We start from the raw sequence: 17149 nt of genomic DNA on the forward strand, positions 1-17149 counted from the left end.
CAGGGGTACCACTAGTACTCGGGCCGATCCCAAATCGGCCGACTTCTGTTCGCTGTACAGGAGGCCGTTTTCCCAGTATACCCAGTGGTTGCCAGTCTGGTCGCCTGCTGCCTGGGCCTCGGCCTGTTGTCGGGGTCCAATGAGGGACGGGCAGGTGGATTGTTCTTGGCAGAATTCTTCTCGGGAGGGGCCTCCTTCGCAGTGCCACTGGGCCATTTCTGGCATGTCTTCGAGCTCGGTCAGGGGTTCGGGGTCGGCAGGCACGGACCCGTCGGGAACGGTCGCTTCGTCCGGAAGGGGGTCGTTGGCCTCGGGTGGCGCATCTGGGACCTCGGGGACGGTGGCGGTGCTCCGCGGCATGGCCTCCCCCTCCTCGGAGGAAGGCACTCTGAGAGTCATCGAGCGCGTGGTGGTGCATACCCATTCGGGTAGACCCATCATCTCGAGATGGGCTCTTCGTTCCACTTGTCCCCACGGGGAATTCTCAAGGTCGTTGCCCAGGAGGCAGTCCACGGGCTGGGAGGTTCGTACCGCCACCTTTAACTTGCCGGTGACTCCCCCCCATTCGAAGGAAACCAGAGCCATCCGGCAGAGGCTCTCGGAATTGTCTGAGGATATGACGGGACAAAAGGCGCCGGGTAGGATCTGATCTTCGGAGACCAGGTGATAATGAACCGCCGTGACACTCGCCCCCGTGTCCCGGAGGCCCTCGACGCGGTGACCGTTGACCGTCACCTGCTGTCGGTACTTCTTCGTGTTAGCGGGCAGGGGCGCTCCGGGGACCATCTCCCGGTCCCCTAGGGAGACCAAGGCCATGGCGGCGGGTTCCCATTCTTCGGAGTCTTCCATCTCTTCCCCCAGGGCTACGGAGGCCATTTGTCGAGCCGGTGGAGTTGTTGTGGCGGTTCGCTGGTACATGGGACATTGAGGGTCGCTGGCATAGTGTCCGGTCTGTTGGCAGCGGAAACAGGTGATCCTCACGCGAGGCCCCGGTCTCCCCGGTGGCCCGGTGCTGGCTGGAGGTGGAGCTGGAAAGGGTGGAGGTTGTCCTCTGGGGGGGCTGCGTGGGGATCCCCCTGGAAGTTCCCTTGGCCGGCCTTGATTCCCTCCGCCCCTCTGGCGGGGGGGGGCCCTGACTGTGGCGGCCGTAGTCTCCCACGGGACCCCGGGAGGCCCGGGTGTTTACCCACCGGTCAGCCTCGACAGCCAGTTTTCGAGGGTCTGTGAGTTTGCTGTCCAGGAGGTGCTGGCGTAGTTCTACAAAGCAATTAGCGGCCAAGTGTTCCCAAGCGATCAGGTCGAACAGCTCCTCAAAGGTGGAGACCTTGCTGCCCTTGATCCACCCGTCCAAGGCCCGGCTGTAAAAGTTCACGTACTCCACCCAGGTGGTACCGGGTATCTTCTTGCAGTCTCTAAACCGTTGCCGGTACATTTCAGGGGTGAGCCCATATCTGGCTACTAGGGCCTCTTTCATGTGACTGTAGGAGTTCATTACCGTGGAGGGCAGGTCCAGCAGGGTATCTCTTCCCTCACTCAGGAACCGGACCCACAGCCCAGCCCCCCAGTCTTTCTGCGGGACTCGGTGTGAGGTCATGGCGACTTCGTAGGCTTTGAACCATTGCTGGATGTCGTCGTTCTTATAGTATTCTTTCACCACATCTTTGGGGATGTGGACCTTTAGTTCCACGTTGGCGGAAGGGGGTCGGGCTTCCGGGGGTCTGACTTCTGCATTCTTAGCCTTGAGCTCGATCTCCTTCAGGCTACGTTCATGCTCTAGCTGGAGTTTTCTTTCTTCGTGTTCTCTTTGTTGTTTCTTTTCCTCCAGCTCTCCTTGTAGGCGTAACTGTTCTACCGCCAGTTTCTTTTCGGCCAGCTTTATCTCTCCTTCGATTTTCAATTTTGCTAGTTCTAGTTCGTGGTTGCGACTTCTTTCTCGGTCCGCTATTTCCTCTGGGGATAGGCCCCCCTCGGGGGCGCCGTTCCTCCCTGGGCTGCTTCGGGGTTCGTTAGGAGGCTCCCCTTCTGTTTGTGTCTGGGAAGTCCCCGCCTCGACCCAGGTTCTTAATGCTTCTTGGAAGTCCTCTTTCGTGCTTAGTCCGGTGGTAGCGATTCCAAGGTCTTTACAAAATTGTTTCAGTTCTCGGTGCGTATAAGATTCCAACTGGTCCTCTCGGAATGTCGTGCTCGGGTTGGTGCCGGCGGCACCTAGAGAAGTTTCTCCTTCCATTTCTTCTGGGTAGTGCGTTAGCCGTCTACTGCACGATCTCTAGGTGTTGGCTCGTATCCGGTCGCTGCCACCAATGTTGGAAAGCGTTCCCCCGGGAGGTGTGGAATACGTTCCTGACCACCCGGTGGCCCACCTCTCCTCGAGTTCGGCCGAGTAAGAGCGGGGAGGCCCTTCCTGGAAGTGTCTCATACCTAGGATCGCACACGCTGAGCTACTATCTTCAGATAGAGGGACACCACACAGTAGTTCGTTGCAGGATAATAGATTTTATCATAGGTTATTTGGGATCTTTATGATCCGGAAGGCAGAAGCAGAATTAGTGCCACAAGCGGCAGAGGTCTCGTGAAGAGGGGTAAGGGGTAGCGGGACAGTCTTTGAATCAGTGTCCCTGCGGAGTACCCGCCGCACAGCTCTCAATCCTCGAGCTGAGGGGATGTTGCTTCTCTCGGCAATCTCTGCCGGTTCTCTTGGAGGAGCGGGCCGCGAGTCACTCAGCAGGCACCGGAGGTTCGTAGTTCGAGGAGCCGCGGCGACGTCGGCAGGGCTCAGATGGATCAGAATTCGGGGAGCCGCGACAGCGTCAGCAGGGCTCAGATGTTTCAGAGTTCGAGGAGCCGCGACAGCGTCCGCAGGGCTCTGATGGTTCGTGGAGCCGCGACAGCGTCAGCAGGGCTCGGATGTTTCAGCGTTCGAGGAGCCGCGACAGCGTCCGCAGGGCTCGGAGGGTTTAGTGTTCGGGGAGCCGCGACAGCGTCAGCAGGGCTCAGATGTTTCAGAGTTCGAGGAGCCGCGACAGCGTCAGCAGGCTCTCGTCAGTCCAGGTCTTCTCTCCCTGCCATCCCTTCAGCACCCCTTGTTATACTCCCCCCTCCTCTTTGAAGTCCGGAGCCCTCGTGGAGAGGGGTCTGGTGCCTGGGGCGGTGTGTCAGGGTTCTGGTCCTTTGATCTGTTCAGGGGGGTCCTGGAGGGACTCCAGACACCAAGCGGGTGAGGCGCCTGCTCACCGGGGGCCTGGTGGTCGATCGGGCCTCCCTCGGGGAAGAGACCAGAGGTGTCACCTGGCCGGCGCCTCTCGGTCTGGTTTTGGGGGGGTTTCGCCCTCCCTCCGCCGGGCATGCGTGTTGGGGATCTGGCCGGCCCTCGGGAGGCTGGCCCACGGGGGCCGGGAGGCTGCAACATCGAGGTTCGGCGTGGTTGCAGGGTAGCTGGCTGGTCGGGAGGACCCACGCCACGAGGCCGGTCTCACACTTGCTCTGCACCTTGAGTTGGGCAGTATCTTCTGTCGGAAACTCCCTTGCTCTGCACCTTGAGTTGGGCAGTATCTGTGGTTGGACGCTCCCCTGCTCTGCACCTTGAGCTGGGCAGTATCTTTGGTTGTAGGCTCCTCTGCTCTGCACCCCTGAGTTTGGCAGTATCTGTGGTTGGACGCTTCCCTGCTCTGCACCTTGAGTTGGGCAGTATCTGTGCTTGGAAGCTTCCCTGCTCTGCACCTTGAGTTGGGCAGTATCTGTGCTTGGAAGCTTCCCTGCTCAGCACCTTGAGTTGGGCATTATCTGTGTTTGGAAGCTCCCCCAGCTCTGCACCTTGAGTTGGGTAGTATCTGTATTTGGAAGCTCCCCTTGCTCTGCACCTTGAGTTGGGCAGTATCTGTGGCTGGAAGCTCCCCTGCTCTGCACCTTGAGTTGGGCAGTATCTGTGGTTGGAAGCTCTTCTGCTCTGCACCCTTGAGTTGGGCAGAATCTGTGGTTGGACGCTCCGCTGCTCTGCACCTTGAGTTGGGCAGTATCTGTGTTTGGAAGCTCCCCCTGCTCTGCACCTTGAGTTGGGCAGTATCTGTGGTTGGAAGCTTCCCTGCTCTCCACCTTGAGTTGGGCAGTATCTGTGGTGTGAAGCTCCCCTGCTCTGCACCTTGAATGGGGCAGCATCCTCTGTCGGAAGCTTCGCTGCTCTGCAAGTTGAGTTGGGCAGTATCTGTGGTTGTAAGCTCCCCTGCTCTGCACCTTGAGTTGGGCAGTATATACGGTTGGAAGCTCTTCTGCTCTGCACCTTGAGCAGTATCTGTGGTGGGAAGCTCCCCTGCTCTGCACCTTGAGTTGGGCAGTATCTGTGGTCGGAAGCTCCTCTGCTCTGCACCCTTGAGTTGGGCAGTATCTGTGGTTGGACGCTCCCCTGCTCTGCACCTTGAGTTGGGCAGTATCTGTGGTTGGAAGGTCCCCCTGCTCTTACACCTTGAGTTGGGCAGTATCTGTGGTTGGAAGCTCCCCTGCTCTGCACCTTGAGTTGGGAAGTATCTTTGATTGGAAGCTCTTCTGCTCTGCACCTTGAGTTGGGCAGTATATGCGGTTGGAAGATCTTCTGCTCTGCACCTTGAGTTGAGCAGTATCTGTGGTGGGAAGCTCCCCTGCTCTGCACCTTGAGTTGGGCAGTATCTGTGGTAGTAGCTCCCCTGCTCTCCACCCTTGAGTTGGGCAGTATCTTCTGTCGGAAGCTCCCCTGCTCTGCACCTTGAGTTGGGCAGTATCTGTGGTTGGAAGCTTCCCTGCTCTGCACCTTGAGTTGGGCAGTATCTGTGGTGTGAAGCTCCCCTGCTCTGCACCTTGAATGGGGCAGCATCCTCTGTCGGAAGCTTCGCTGCTCTGCAAGTTGAGTTGGGCAGTATCTGTGGTTGTAAGCTCCCCTGCTCTGCACCTTGAGTTGGGCAGTATCTTTGGTTGGAAGCTCTTCTGCTCTGCACCTTGAGTTGAGCAGTATCTGTGGTGGGAAGCTCCCCTGCTCTGCACCTTGAGTTGGGCAGTATCTGTGGTTGGACGCTCCCCTGCTCTGCACCTTGAGTTGGGCAGTATATGTGGTTGGAAGGTCCCCCTGCTCTTACACCTTGAGTTGGGCAGTATCTGTGGTTGGAAGCTCCCCTGCTCTGCACCTTGAGTTGGGAAGTATCTTTGATTGGAAGCTCTTCTGCTCTGCACCTTGAGTTGGGCAGTATATGCGGTTGGAAGCTCTTCTGCTCTGCACCTTGAGTTGAGCAGTATCTGTGGTGGGAAGCTCCCCTGCTCTGCACCTTGAGTTGGGCAGTATCTGTGGTAGTAGCTCCCCTGCTCTCCACCCTTGAGTTGGGCTGTATCTGTGGTTGGAAGCTCCCCTGCTCTGCACCTTGAGTTGGGCAGTATCTGTGGTTGGAAGCTCCTCTGCTCTGCACCTTGAGTTGGGCTGTATCAGTGGTTGGAAGCTCCTCTGCTCTGCACCCTTGAGCTGGGCAGTATCTGTGGCTGTAGGCTCCTCTGCTCTGCACCCCTGAGTTCAGCAGTATCTGTGGTTGGACGCTTCCCTGCTCTGCACCTTGAGTTGGGCAGTATCTGTGTTTGGAAGCTTCCCTGCTCTGCACCTTGAGTTGGGCAGTATCTGTGGCTGGAAGCTCCCCTGCACCTTGAGTTGGGCAGTATCTGTGGTTGGAAGCTCTTCTGCTCTGCACCCTTGAGTTGGGCAGTATCTGTGGTTGGACGCTCCCCTGCTCTGCACCTTGAGTTGGGCAGTATCTGTGGTTGGAAGCTCCCCTGCTCTGCACCTTGAGTTGGGCAGTATCTTCTGTCAGAAGCTCCCCTGCTCTGCACCTTGAGTTGGGCAGTATCTGTGGTTGGAAGCTTCCCTGCTCTGCACCCTTGTGTTGGGCAGTATCTGTGGTTGGAAGCTCCCCTGCTCTGCACCCTTGAGTTGGGCGGTATCTGTGGTTGGAAGCTTCCCTTGCTCTGCACCTTGAGTTGGGCAGTATCTGTGTTTGGAAGCTCCCCCTGCTCTGCACCTTGAGTTGGGCAGTATCTGTGGTTGGAAGCTCCCCTGCTCTGCACCTTGAGTTGGGCAGTATCTGTGGTCGGAAGCTCCTCTGCTCTGCACCCTTGAGTTGGGCAGTATCTGTGGTTGGAAGCTCCCCTGCTCTGCACCTTGAGTTGGGCAGTATCTGTGGTAGTAGCTGTTCTGCTCTGCACCTTGAGTTGGGCAGTATCTGTGGTAGTAGCTCTTCTGCTCTGCACCTTGAGTTGGGCAGTATCTGTGGTAGTAGCTCTCCTGCTCTGCACCCTTGAGTTGGGCGGTATCTGTGGTTGGAAGCTACCCTGCTCTGCACCTTGAGTTGGGCAGTATCTGTGGTCAAAAGCTCCTCTGCTCTGTACCCTTGAGTTGGGCAGTATCTGTGGTTGGACGCTCCCCTGCTCTGCACTTTGAGTTGGGCAGTATCAGTTGTTGGAAGCTCCCCCTGCTCTGCACCTTGTGTTGGGCAGTATCTGTAGTTGGAAGCTCTCCTGCTCTGCACCTTGAGTAGGGCAGTATCTGCGGTCGAAAGCTCCTCTCCTCTGCACCTTGAGTTGGGCAGTATCCGTGGTTGGAAGCTTCCCTGATCTGCAACTTGAGTCGGGCAGTATCTGTGGTTGTAAGCTCCCCTGCTCTGCACCTTGAGTTGGGCAGTATCTTTGGTTGGAAGCTCCTCTGCTCTGCACCTTGAGATGGGCAGTATATGCGATTGGAAGCTCTAATGCTCTGCACCTTGAGTTGAGCAGTATCTGTGGTGGGAAGCTCCCCTGCTCTGCACCTTGAGTTGGGCAGTATCTGTGGTAGTAGCTCCCCTACTCTCCAACCTTTGTGTTGGACAGTATCTGTGGTTGGAAGCTCCCCTGCTCTGCACCTTGAGTTGGGCAGTATCTGTGGTAGTAGCTGTTCTGCTCTGCACCTTGAGTTGGGCAGTATCTGTGGTAGTAGCTCTTCTGCTCTGCACCTTGAGTTGGGCAGTATCTGTGGTAGTAGCTCTCCTGCTCTGCACCCTTGAGTTGGGCGGTATCTGTGGTTGGAAGCTACCCTGCTCTGCACCTTGAGTTGGGCAGTATCTGTGGTCAAAAGCTCCTCTGCTCTGTACCCTTGAGTTGGGCAGTATCTGTGGTTGGACGCTCCCCTGCTCTGCACCTTGAGTTGAGCAGTATCTGTGGTGGGAAGCTCCCCTGCTCTGCACCTTGAGTTGGGCAGTATCTGTGGTCGGAAGCTCCTCTGCTCTGTACCCTTGAGTTGGGCAGCATCTGTGGTCGGAAGCTCCTCTGCTCTGTACCCTTGAGTTGGGCAGTATATGTGGTTGGAAGGTCCCCCTGCTCTTACACCTTGAGTTGGGCAGTATCTGTGGTTGGAAGCTCCCCTGCTCTGCACCTTGAGTTGGGAAGTATCTTTGATTGGAAGCTCTTCTGCTCTGCACCTTGAGTTGGGCAGTATATGCGGTTGGAAGATCTTCTGCTCTGCACCTTGAGTTGAGCAGTATCTGTGGTGGGAAGCTCCCCTGCTCTGCACCTTGAGTTGGGCAGTATCTGTGGTAGTAGCTCCCCTGCTCTCCACCCTTGAGTTGGGCTGTATCTGTGGTTGGAAGCTCCCCTGCTCTGCACCTTGAGTTGGGCAGTATCTGTGGTTGGAAGCTCCTCTGCTCTGCACCTTGAGTTGGGCTGTATCAGTGGTTGGAAGCTCCTCTGCTCTGCACCCTTGAGCTGGGCAGTATCTGTGGCTGTAGGCTCCTCTGCTCTGCACCCCTGAGTTCAGCAGTATCTGTGGTTGGACGCTTCCCTGCTCTGCACCTTGAGTTGGGCAGTATCTGTGTTTGGAAGCTTCCCTGCTCTGCACCTTGAGTTGGGCAGTATCTGTGGTTGGAAGCTCCCCCTGCTCTGCACCTTGAGTTGGGCAGCATCTGTGGTTGGAAGCTCTCCTGCTCTGCACCTTGAGTTGGGCAGTATCTTCTGTCGGAAGCTCCCCTGCTCTGCACCTTGAGTTGGGCAGTATCTGTGGTTGGAAGCTCCTCTGCTCTGCACCTTGAGTTGGGCTGTATCTGTGGTTGGAAACTCCTCTGCTCTGCACCCTTGTGTTGGGCAGTATCTGTGGTTGGAAGCTCCCCTGCTCTGCACCCTTGAGTTGGGCAGTATCTGTGGTTGGAAGCTTCCCTTGGTCTGCACCTTGAGTTGGGCAGTATCTGTGTTTGGAAGCTCCCCCTGGTCTGCACCTTGAGTTGGGCAGTATCTGTGGTTGGAAGCTCCCCTCGCTGCACCTTAAGTTGGGCAGTATCTGTGTTTGGAAGCTCCCCCTGCTCTGCACCTTGAGTTGGGCAGTATCTGTGGTTGGAAGCTCCCCCGCTCTGCACCTTGAGTTGGGCAGTATCTGTGGTTGGAAGCTCCCCTGCTCTGCACCTTGAGTTGGGCAGTTTCTGTGGTTGGAAGCTCTCCTGCTCTGCACCTTGAGTTGGGCAGTATCTGTGGTTGGAAGCTCCCCCTGCTCTGCACCTTGAGTTGGGCAGTATCAGTCGTTGGAAGCTCCCCCTGCTCTGCACTTTGAGTTGGGCAGTATCAGTTGTTGGAAGCTCCCCCTGCTCTGCACCTTGTGTTGGGCAGTATCTGTAGTTGGAAGCTCTCCTGCTCTGCACCTTGAGTAGGGCAGTATCTGCGGTCGAAAGCTCCTCTCCTCTGCACCTTGAGTTGGGCAGTATCCGTGGTTGGAAGCTTCCCTGATCTGCAACTTGAGTCGGGCAGTATCTGTGGTTGTAAGCTCCCCTGCTCTGCACCTTGAGTTGGGCAGTATCTTTGGTTGGAAGCTCCTCTGCTCTGCACCTTGAGATGGGCAGTATATGCGATTGGAAGCTCTAATGCTCTGCACCTTGAGTTGAGCAGTATCTGTGGTGGGAAGCTCCCCTGCTCTGCACCTTGAGTTGGGCAGTATCTGTGGTAGTAGCTCCCCTACTCTCCAACCTTTGTGTTGGACAGTATCTGTGGTTGGAAGCTCCCCTGCTCTGCACCTTAAGTTGGGCAGTATCTGTGGTTGGAAGCTCTCCTGCTCTGCACCCTTGAGTTGGGTAAAATCTGTGGTCGAAAGCTCCTCTGCACCTTGAGATGGGCAGTATCTCTGGTCGGAAGCTCCTCTGCTCTGCACCCTTGAGTTGGGCAGTATCTGTAGTTGGACGCTCCCCTGCTCTGCACCTTGAGTAGGGCAGTATCTGTGGTTGGAAGCTTCCCTTGCTCTGCACCTTGAGTTGGGCAGTATCTGTGGTTGGAAGCTTCCCTTGCTCTGCACCTTGAGTTGGGCAGTATTTTCTGTCGGAAGCTCCCTTGCTCTGCACCTTGAGTTGGGCAGTATCTGTGTTTGGAAGCTCCCCTTGCTCTGCACCTTGAGTTGGGCAGTATCTGTGGTTGGAAGCTACCCTGCTCTGCACCTTGAGTTGGGCAGTATCTGTGGTAGTAGCTCCCCTGCTCTCCACCCTTGAGTTGGGCTGTATCTGTGGTTGGAAGCTCCCCTGCTCTGCACCTTGACTTGGGCAGTATCTGTGGTTGGAAGCTCCTCTGCTCTGCACCTTGAGTTGGGCTGTATCAGTGGTTGGAAGCTCCTCTGCTCTGCACCCTTGAGCTGGGCAGTATCTGTGGCTGTAGGCTCCTCTGCTCTGCACCCCTGAGTTCAGCAGTATCTGTGGTTGGACGCTTCCCTGCTCTGCACCTTGAGTTGGGCAGTATCTGTGTTTGGAAGCTTCCCTGCTCTGCACCTTGAGTTGGGCAGTATCTGTGGCTGGAAGCTCCCCTGCACCTTGAGTTGGGCAGTATCTGTGGTTGGAAGCTCTTCTGCTCTGCACCCTTGAGTTGGGCAGTATCTGTGGTTGGACGCTCCCCTGCTCTGCACCTTGAGTTGGGCAGTATCTGTGGTTGGAAGCTCCCCTGCTCTGCACCTTGAGTTGGGCAGTATCTTCTGTCAGAAGCTCCCCTGCTCTGCACCTTGAGTTGGGCAGTATCTGTGGTTGGAAGCTTCCCTGCTCTGCACCCTTGTGTTGGGCAGTATCTGTGGTTGGAAGCTCCCCTGCTCTGCACCCTTGAGTTGGGCGGTATCTGTGGTTGGAAGCTTCCCTTGCTCTGCACCTTGAGTTGGGCAGTATCTGTGTTTGGAAGCTCCCCCTGCTCTGCACCTTGAGTTGGGCAGTATCTGTGGTTGGAAGCTCCCCTGCTCTGCACCTTGAGTTGGGCAGTATCTGTGGTCGGAAGCTCCTCTGCTCTGCACCCTTGAGTTGGGCAGTATCTGTGGTTGGAAGCTCCCCTGCTCTGCACCTTGAGTTGGGCAGTATCTGTGGTAGTAGCTGTTCTGCTCTGCACCTTGAGTTGGGCAGTATCTGTGGTAGTAGCTCTTCTGCTCTGCACCTTGAGTTGGGCAGTATCTGTGGTAGTAGCTCTCCTGCTCTGCACCCTTGAGTTGGGCGGTATCTGTGGTTGGAAGCTACCCTGCTCTGCACCTTGAGTTGGGCAGTATCTGTGGTCGGAAGCTCCTCTGCTCTGTACCCTTGAGTTGGGCAGTATCTGTGGTTGGACGCTCCCCTGCTCTGCACCTTGAGTTGGGCTGTATATGTGGTTGGAAGGTCCCACTGCTCTTACACCTTGAGTTGGGCAGTATCTGTGGTTGGAAGCTCCCCTGCTCTGCACCTTGAGTTGGGCAGTATCTGTGGTCGGAAGCTCCTCTGCTCTGCACCCTTGAGTTGGGCAGTATCTGTGGTTGGACGCTCCCCCTGCTCTGCACCTTGAGTTGGGCAGTATCTGTGTTTGGAAGGTCCCCCTGCTCTGCACCTTGAGTTGGGCAGTATCTGTGGTAGTAGCTCCCCTGCTCTCCACCCTTGAGTTGGGCTGTATCTGTGGTTGGAAGCTCCCCTGCTCTGCACCTTGACTTGGGCAGTATCTGTGGTTGGAAGCTCCTCTGCTCTGCACCTTGAGTTGGGCTGTATCAGTGGTTGGAAGCTCCTCTGCTCTGCACCCTTGAGCTGGGCAGTATCTGTGGCTGTAGGCTCCTCTGCTCTGCACCCCTGAGTTCAGCAGTATCTGTGGTTGGACGCTTCCCTGCTCTGCACCTTGAGTTGGGCAGTATCTGTGTTTGGAAGCTTCCCTGCTCTGCACCTTGAGTTGGGCAGTATCTGTGGCTGGAAGCTCCCCTGCACCTTGAGTTGGGCAGTATCTGTGGTTGGAAGCTCTTCTGCTCTGCACCCTTGAGTTGGGCAGTATCTGTGGTTGGACGCTCCCCTGCTCTGCACCTTGAGTTGGGCAGTATCTGTGGTTGGAAGCTCCCCTGCTCTGCACCTTGAGTTGGGCAGTATCTTCTGTCAGAAGCTCCCCTGCTCTGCACCTTGAGTTGGGCAGTATCTGTGGTTGGAAGCTTCCCTGCTCTGCACCCTTGTGTTGGGCAGTATCTGTGGTTGGAAGCTCCCCTGCTCTGCACCCTTGAGTTGGGCGGTATCTGTGGTTGGAAGCTTCCCTTGCTCTGCACCTTGAGTTGGGCAGTATCTGTGTTTGGAAGCTCCCCCTGCTCTGCACCTTGAGTTGGGCAGTATCTGTGGTTGGAAGCTCCCCTGCTCTGCACCTTGAGTTGGGCAGTATCTGTGGTCGGAAGCTCCTCTGTTCTGCACCCTTGAGTTGGGCAGTATCTGTGGTTGGAAGCTCCCCTGCTCTGCACCTTGAGTTGGGCAGTATCTGTGGTAGTAGCTGTTCTGCTCTGCACCTTGAGTTGGGCAGTATCTGTGGTAGTAGCTCTTCTGCTCTGCACCTTGAGTTGGGCAGTATCTGTGGTAGTAGCTCTCCTGCTCTGCACCCTTGAGTTGGGCGGTATCTGTGGTTGGAAGCTACCCTGCTCTGCACCTTGAGTTGGGCAGTATCTGTGGTCGGAAGCTCCTCTGCTCTGTACCCTTGAGTTGGGCAGTATCTGTGGTTGGACGCTCCCCTGCTCTGCACCTTGAGTTGGGCTGTATATGTGGTTGGAAGGTCCCACTGCTCTTACACCTTGAGTTGGGCAGTATCTGTGGTTGGAAGCTCCCCTGCTCTGCACCTTGAGTTGGGCAGTATCTGTGGTCGGAAGCTCCTCTGCTCTGCACCCTTGAGTTGGGCAGTATCTGTGGTTGGACGCTCCCCCTGCTCTGCACCTTGAGTTGGGCAGTATCTGTGTTTGGAAGGTCCCCCTGCTCTGCACCTTGAGTTGGGCAGTATCTGTGGTAGTAGCTCTTCTGCTCTGCACCTTGAGTTGGGCAGTATCTGTGGTTGGAAGCTCCCCCTGCTCTGCACCTTGAGTTGGGCAGTATCTGTGGTTGGAAGCTCCCCCTGCTCTGCACCTTGAGTTGGGCAGTATCTGTGTTTGGAAGCTCCTCTGCTCTGCACCTTGAGTTGAGCAGTATCGCTGGTAGCAGCTTTCCTGTTCTGCGTCCATAACTTGGGTAATCTCGCCCCCCCCCCCCCCCCATATGATTTGGGCAGTTTCTGTGCTGTGTACACGGAGTACTGCCCATGTTTACAGCTGATGGTGCTGGCTGTGTGCCTCGCTGATTGACGTCAGGCACACACTCTCACACCCACAACTGAGGCAGAAAGACCCGCTATGAGGAAAGTGTGACAGGGGAGCCCCCCGAAAAGGCAGTGGGCAGTGACTGACTCTGCCGGCTGTCTCCACCCCCCCCCCCCTCCTCCCTAGTCCGTGGGATTCAGGATAAAAGGTGCTTTTAATGGGCTGTTTTACAGCTGAGTTACTGAACTCCGGTCTATGGGTGCTCCAAGCGTCCCTCACGAGAGGGATTCCCGGAATACCCCGGACTCGGAGGACCTGGGAACCCCCCAGCCTGAGGCCCCGCCCAGACGCAGCTCATAGGTGGAAGAACTCTGGCCGGTGCTTGGCGCCCCTCCTCCGCAGGTTGGCGCCGCCCTCCCTCCTGTCAGTGTCCCCCCCCCCCTCTCCCCCACTCTCTATATAAACCGCCCCAGCCGCATGCTCTCACAGTTAATAACTGAGCGCTCCGAAGTGTGACTTGACTTCTAGGCGCAGCCGGGCATCTCTTGGTGGCTTTACCCGCACACCGGGCAGGACACCTTTTACCCTCTCTTCTTGCCTCATTTAAACCCTCCCACCCGCGAGGATGATCTTCGACAAAGTGAAGAAGTTCGTGCTGGCCCTGGACTGCCCGGAGCCGGACTCCCCGCCCGTCTTCAGCGGCGGAGACACCGTGACCGGACGGGTGCTGCTGGAACTGGTGGCCGAGGCCAAGGTGGAGTCCATCAAACTCCACGCCCAGGGCCTGGCCCGGGTCCACTGGACCGAGTCCCGCAGCGCCGGCTCCAGTACCACCTACACCCAGAACTACTGCGACGAGGTGGGCTACCTGGAGCACCGACAGAGCCTGCTGGAGACGGGTGAGCATCAGCGACGCCAGCTGCTGCCTCAGACAGCAAGCGCCTAGAAGTCATTGTGTTTGCAGCGCTATGCTACACAAGTTTCATTATGTGCTAAAAGTGAACTGCGCAGTGGAACATCTCTTATCCAAAGCACTTAGAGAAAGCGAAAGCGAAACCGAAACAAGACGTGTTGCATAAAAACAAGTTACCAGGGTTACCCTCAGTAATCTGTTCATCCTGCAGCAGGCAGGAGGTGGGTAGGGGGTTATGTACAGGGGACAGATCGTGTTTTGGGATTGGAAGTGCATAGATGTGTTTCACTTTGTCATACTGTGTTGTTTATTCATCTGTTCATCCTGGTGTAGCCCGTGTTTTTAACTTCTGTTACACATGAAGCGCTTAAAGGCGATTCATTTCGAAGCGCTATCATCCATTCGTTATCTGTTCATCCACCTGCAGACTGGGCTCTGTGTGTAGGGCAGCAGTGTGCAGTCAAGTGAAATCTAAGTGTTCTTACCAGAAGAGGGAGGTACATGTCTTCGTGTGGGGAGGGGGGTCCTGACGGTGACATGTAGCGCCAGGGTCCTGCCAGTGCACTGGGTCCGTGCAGAGCGCCAATCTAACTCAGTGGGTTAATGCATTCACTGCAGAGAGGTGTGTACATCTTGCTGATCGCGGTTTTGAATTTTAAGGTTCACTCGGCATTTCATCATTTCAAAGTCGCTGAAATCCGCATCCGTGCTTCGAGGATTAGTGGCTGTTATTACAGCGCAGAGAAACCATTAGAGTGTGGCCAGCTTACTGTATGAGGACAGAGTTTATTAAACTTTTGGGACGGGCCTGTGCTTCAGTGCGCTGCCTCCTTATTCACATTTGTAAAGCGCCAACCACCATTGTCTTGGCACTTAAAACACTTGTTCTATTGGGGCGCCCTTACTTTCCGATCTGGGGAACCCATGAAACTGCAGGAAGTTTTGGTTGCCAGGGTGTGCTTGGTTTTGTGTGGTCGCAGCGTTTGTTCATTGTTTAGACTTGGTGTGAAGTGTGTGGGGTGGTTTTAGTTCAGTTAACGTCATCAGAACCCATGCGTTTTAGATTCTGAGGTGTCCTTTCAACATTAATAATATACCTCCAAGAAGCAACACAGAGCGTTCCACATAACATTTTTGTTGTAGCGGAGGCTTCCAAACGTCAGGGTTTGTACATAGAACAGCTGGTGTGCGTTGCCCGGTCGAAACCAGATCACAAAAACAGGATGTGGTGGGCGTGGCCAGGGGCTCTGTTGGACAGCACACTTCGCAGTTTCATTTTTTGATATTTACGTTTTGAGGCACCATGAGTAAAATTTGCCAGAACTCCTTGCATTTCTTTTTTGGGGGGTTAAACGATAAACCGGCCACAGCCGATTTGGGGATACCTGAGATCTCTGCAGAAGGCATATCTCACGGAACCCCAACCCAGGCTACCGTGTTTGGCACTTTGCTTCCCTTGTTTTTTTTTGTTCGACTTACAGAGTTCGCTGGCGTTAAGCTGCTCTCTTTCAATGTAAACATGCATTTTCCGAAGAGGAATTTGAGACTGTGGAGATTTTAAGCGCTCTGGTTTTGGGAAGATCAGAAAACTGGCTTGCCCAAGATCACACAGTTTGCTCAAGTGGAGCTTCCGAAATCTGACCACGTACCACCTGGTTTCACAGCCAAAATGTATCCAAAGCAGGTCACACCTTTCCCTGCTTCTCTCGCGAGGCTTGTTTACCCAGACACGCGGCTTATCCTGGCCCGAACCCCCAGACGCCCCGAGTCTTGGCATGTGCGACTGTCACATGTGAGCGGCCTTGCGTTCCTTCACAGGGTGACCGGCTTCTATTCTTGGGTGCGTTAAGTGGCGCTAACACCCCTGACCACCAGACCCCCTGAACATAAGACGCGCAGGCTGGTCATAAGAAACGGGGGCAGGGAAGGGTCATGCTGGGGTCCTGGCCTCAGTCCATCCTTGAAGGAACACGGAGACGGAGGGCAGCTGGCATTTGAGGGTTCTAAAGGTTTAATAGAAGGTTGGCCGGGCTGGGGCAGTCATGCACAGACTGGCCCTAACACCCGTTATTTAGTGTTTAGAAACCACGCTGGTGGCACTAAGTGGTGGTACTAGCAAACTTTGTCAACTGCATGTTTGCCTGAGAATGTGTTTTTTGCCGCATTTTCCGCAGAATTATTTGTAATAACTTTTGTTGAGAAATTTCTATAATTGCCTGGGCAAGGGTGCCTCAAGACATGATAGCCACCAGACGGCAAGCAGTGGGCTACGGTACACCCCAGCAGAACGAAACAAATGGCTGTGTCCTTAAGCACGTGCGTCCACGCACACAGGCGCTTAAAGGGGTCTGCCCAAAACCTGCCAATATCAAATCTGAACCATTAACTGTGTAATAGTTGCATCTGGTATTCACAGCGCTTAGAAGCCGCACAGGTGTGGTATATAGTGCTATACAAAACAAGGTGTTTATAATTATCTCTAAATGCATTGGTGTACTCCAAGAGTACGGGCCATTCTGCGAAATAACCGCCCTCTAAACCATACCACAAACACCAGCAGCCCACCAATCCCAGAACCGCAGCGTGCAGACGGGTGACAGGAACACTGCTCGTGTCTCTGTTGTTTGCTGCATCTGTTTACTCAGTTTGCTTTTTTAAATATGCAAGTTGCTGTGAAGAAAGTAAGGCTAACCCCGGATCATAAACACGTTTCGGTGTTTGTTTATTGTGCTGTGGCATCCAGGCTATTCTTTTTAGCTGTGTAAAGGTTTTAGCATGTTTTATACTTATTAGAACATAGGAATGCTGGGACCTGCACTGAAGGCCGTGAGGGGCTCCGGGCCAATAATGGCTGGTATAGGCCTTCTGCTCCAACATTCCAATGTTTTTCCATTTTTAACTTGGAACATTCTACCTTCATTGGGTGGAATGTTTGAATAGCCCTCCTGCCTCTGGCTTCACTGTTTGTCAAAGGCCCTGCCCTCGTAGTAGGCCCAACTCGGGTTCAGGGCCTTTAACAGCCATTAGTGCCCTCGGCAGTGAGCTGCAAGACTATGTATAACACGTTACCTAATGTCACACTGTGAATGTAGCTCGCGACTTGTTTCTATCGGAGTGTGTCGTGGTTCATTTATTGCATCGGTAAACCGGAGTGTTAAACAATTGAGTTAGGTCTGTGCGGGGAGGTGGGAGGGGCGCCCAAGGGGCTCCTAGGCTAAGCTTCTATTTCTCGTTTCCTTAAATTAATTAATTCTGCACCTGCAACAAAACTGTCTCGAATGCGCTCCTGTCGCTAGTCAGGAGGAAACCACATTTTTAAAAGGCACATGACATGTCAGAAAGCCGCATTTTTAAAAGGCCTGTGAGAAGTCAGAAACCCCTTTTACTTGGGTGACTGACAGCTGAGCTCAGCAGAGCAGACCGTGAGACCGGAAGTGCTGCAGAATCGTGCGTGCCCAGTTCTAACTGTGTTTTCTTGTTCTCCTCGCAGATAACGGGGCGCTGACGGTGCTGCCGGCCGGAAAACACGAGTTCCCCTTCAGCTTCCAGCTGCCAGAGTAAGTGCGCAATCAGTGTGCGTCATACGTGCGCCTGGCGCACGACGTCTAAGCGCATTGTGCAATGGATGTGACACAGGGCGAAACCCCTTTGCTCGTATGGTGTGAAGTGCCTCGAAGAGTGAGCGCCCACAAATGTCATTATTCAACTAT

General features: G+C 55.0%; 2 protein-coding genes across 4 annotated transcripts in view; one reads left to right on the forward strand and one right to left on the reverse strand.

Annotated features, from left to right (window-relative positions):
* PEX11G (peroxisomal biogenesis factor 11 gamma) overlaps positions 1 to 17149 on the reverse strand; it is a 507211-nt gene that overhangs the window by 158644 nt on the left and 331418 nt on the right. The window lies entirely within an intron of this gene.
* LOC146772323 (arrestin domain-containing protein 2-like) overlaps positions 1 to 17149 on the forward strand; it is an 89620-nt gene that overhangs the window by 66483 nt on the left and 5988 nt on the right. The window contains exons 1-2 of one of the 2 annotated variants that reach the window (XM_085639275.1): positions 13011 to 13425; positions 16930 to 16996. In XM_085639275.1, the coding sequence (XP_085495401.1) occupies positions 13152 to 13425; positions 16930 to 16996 (341 nt within the window). In that variant the 5' untranslated portion in view covers positions 13011 to 13151. Of the gene's footprint in view, positions 1 to 13010; positions 13426 to 16929; positions 16997 to 17149 lie in introns of those variants that run through there. The other variant, XM_085639276.1, reaches the window with a different exon arrangement.

The sequence above is a fragment of the Triturus cristatus genome, chromosome 12 (genome assembly GCF_964204655.1).
Source record: "Triturus cristatus chromosome 12, aTriCri1.1, whole genome shotgun sequence".
NCBI classification, from domain to species: Eukaryota; Metazoa; Chordata; class Amphibia; order Caudata; family Salamandridae; genus Triturus; species Triturus cristatus.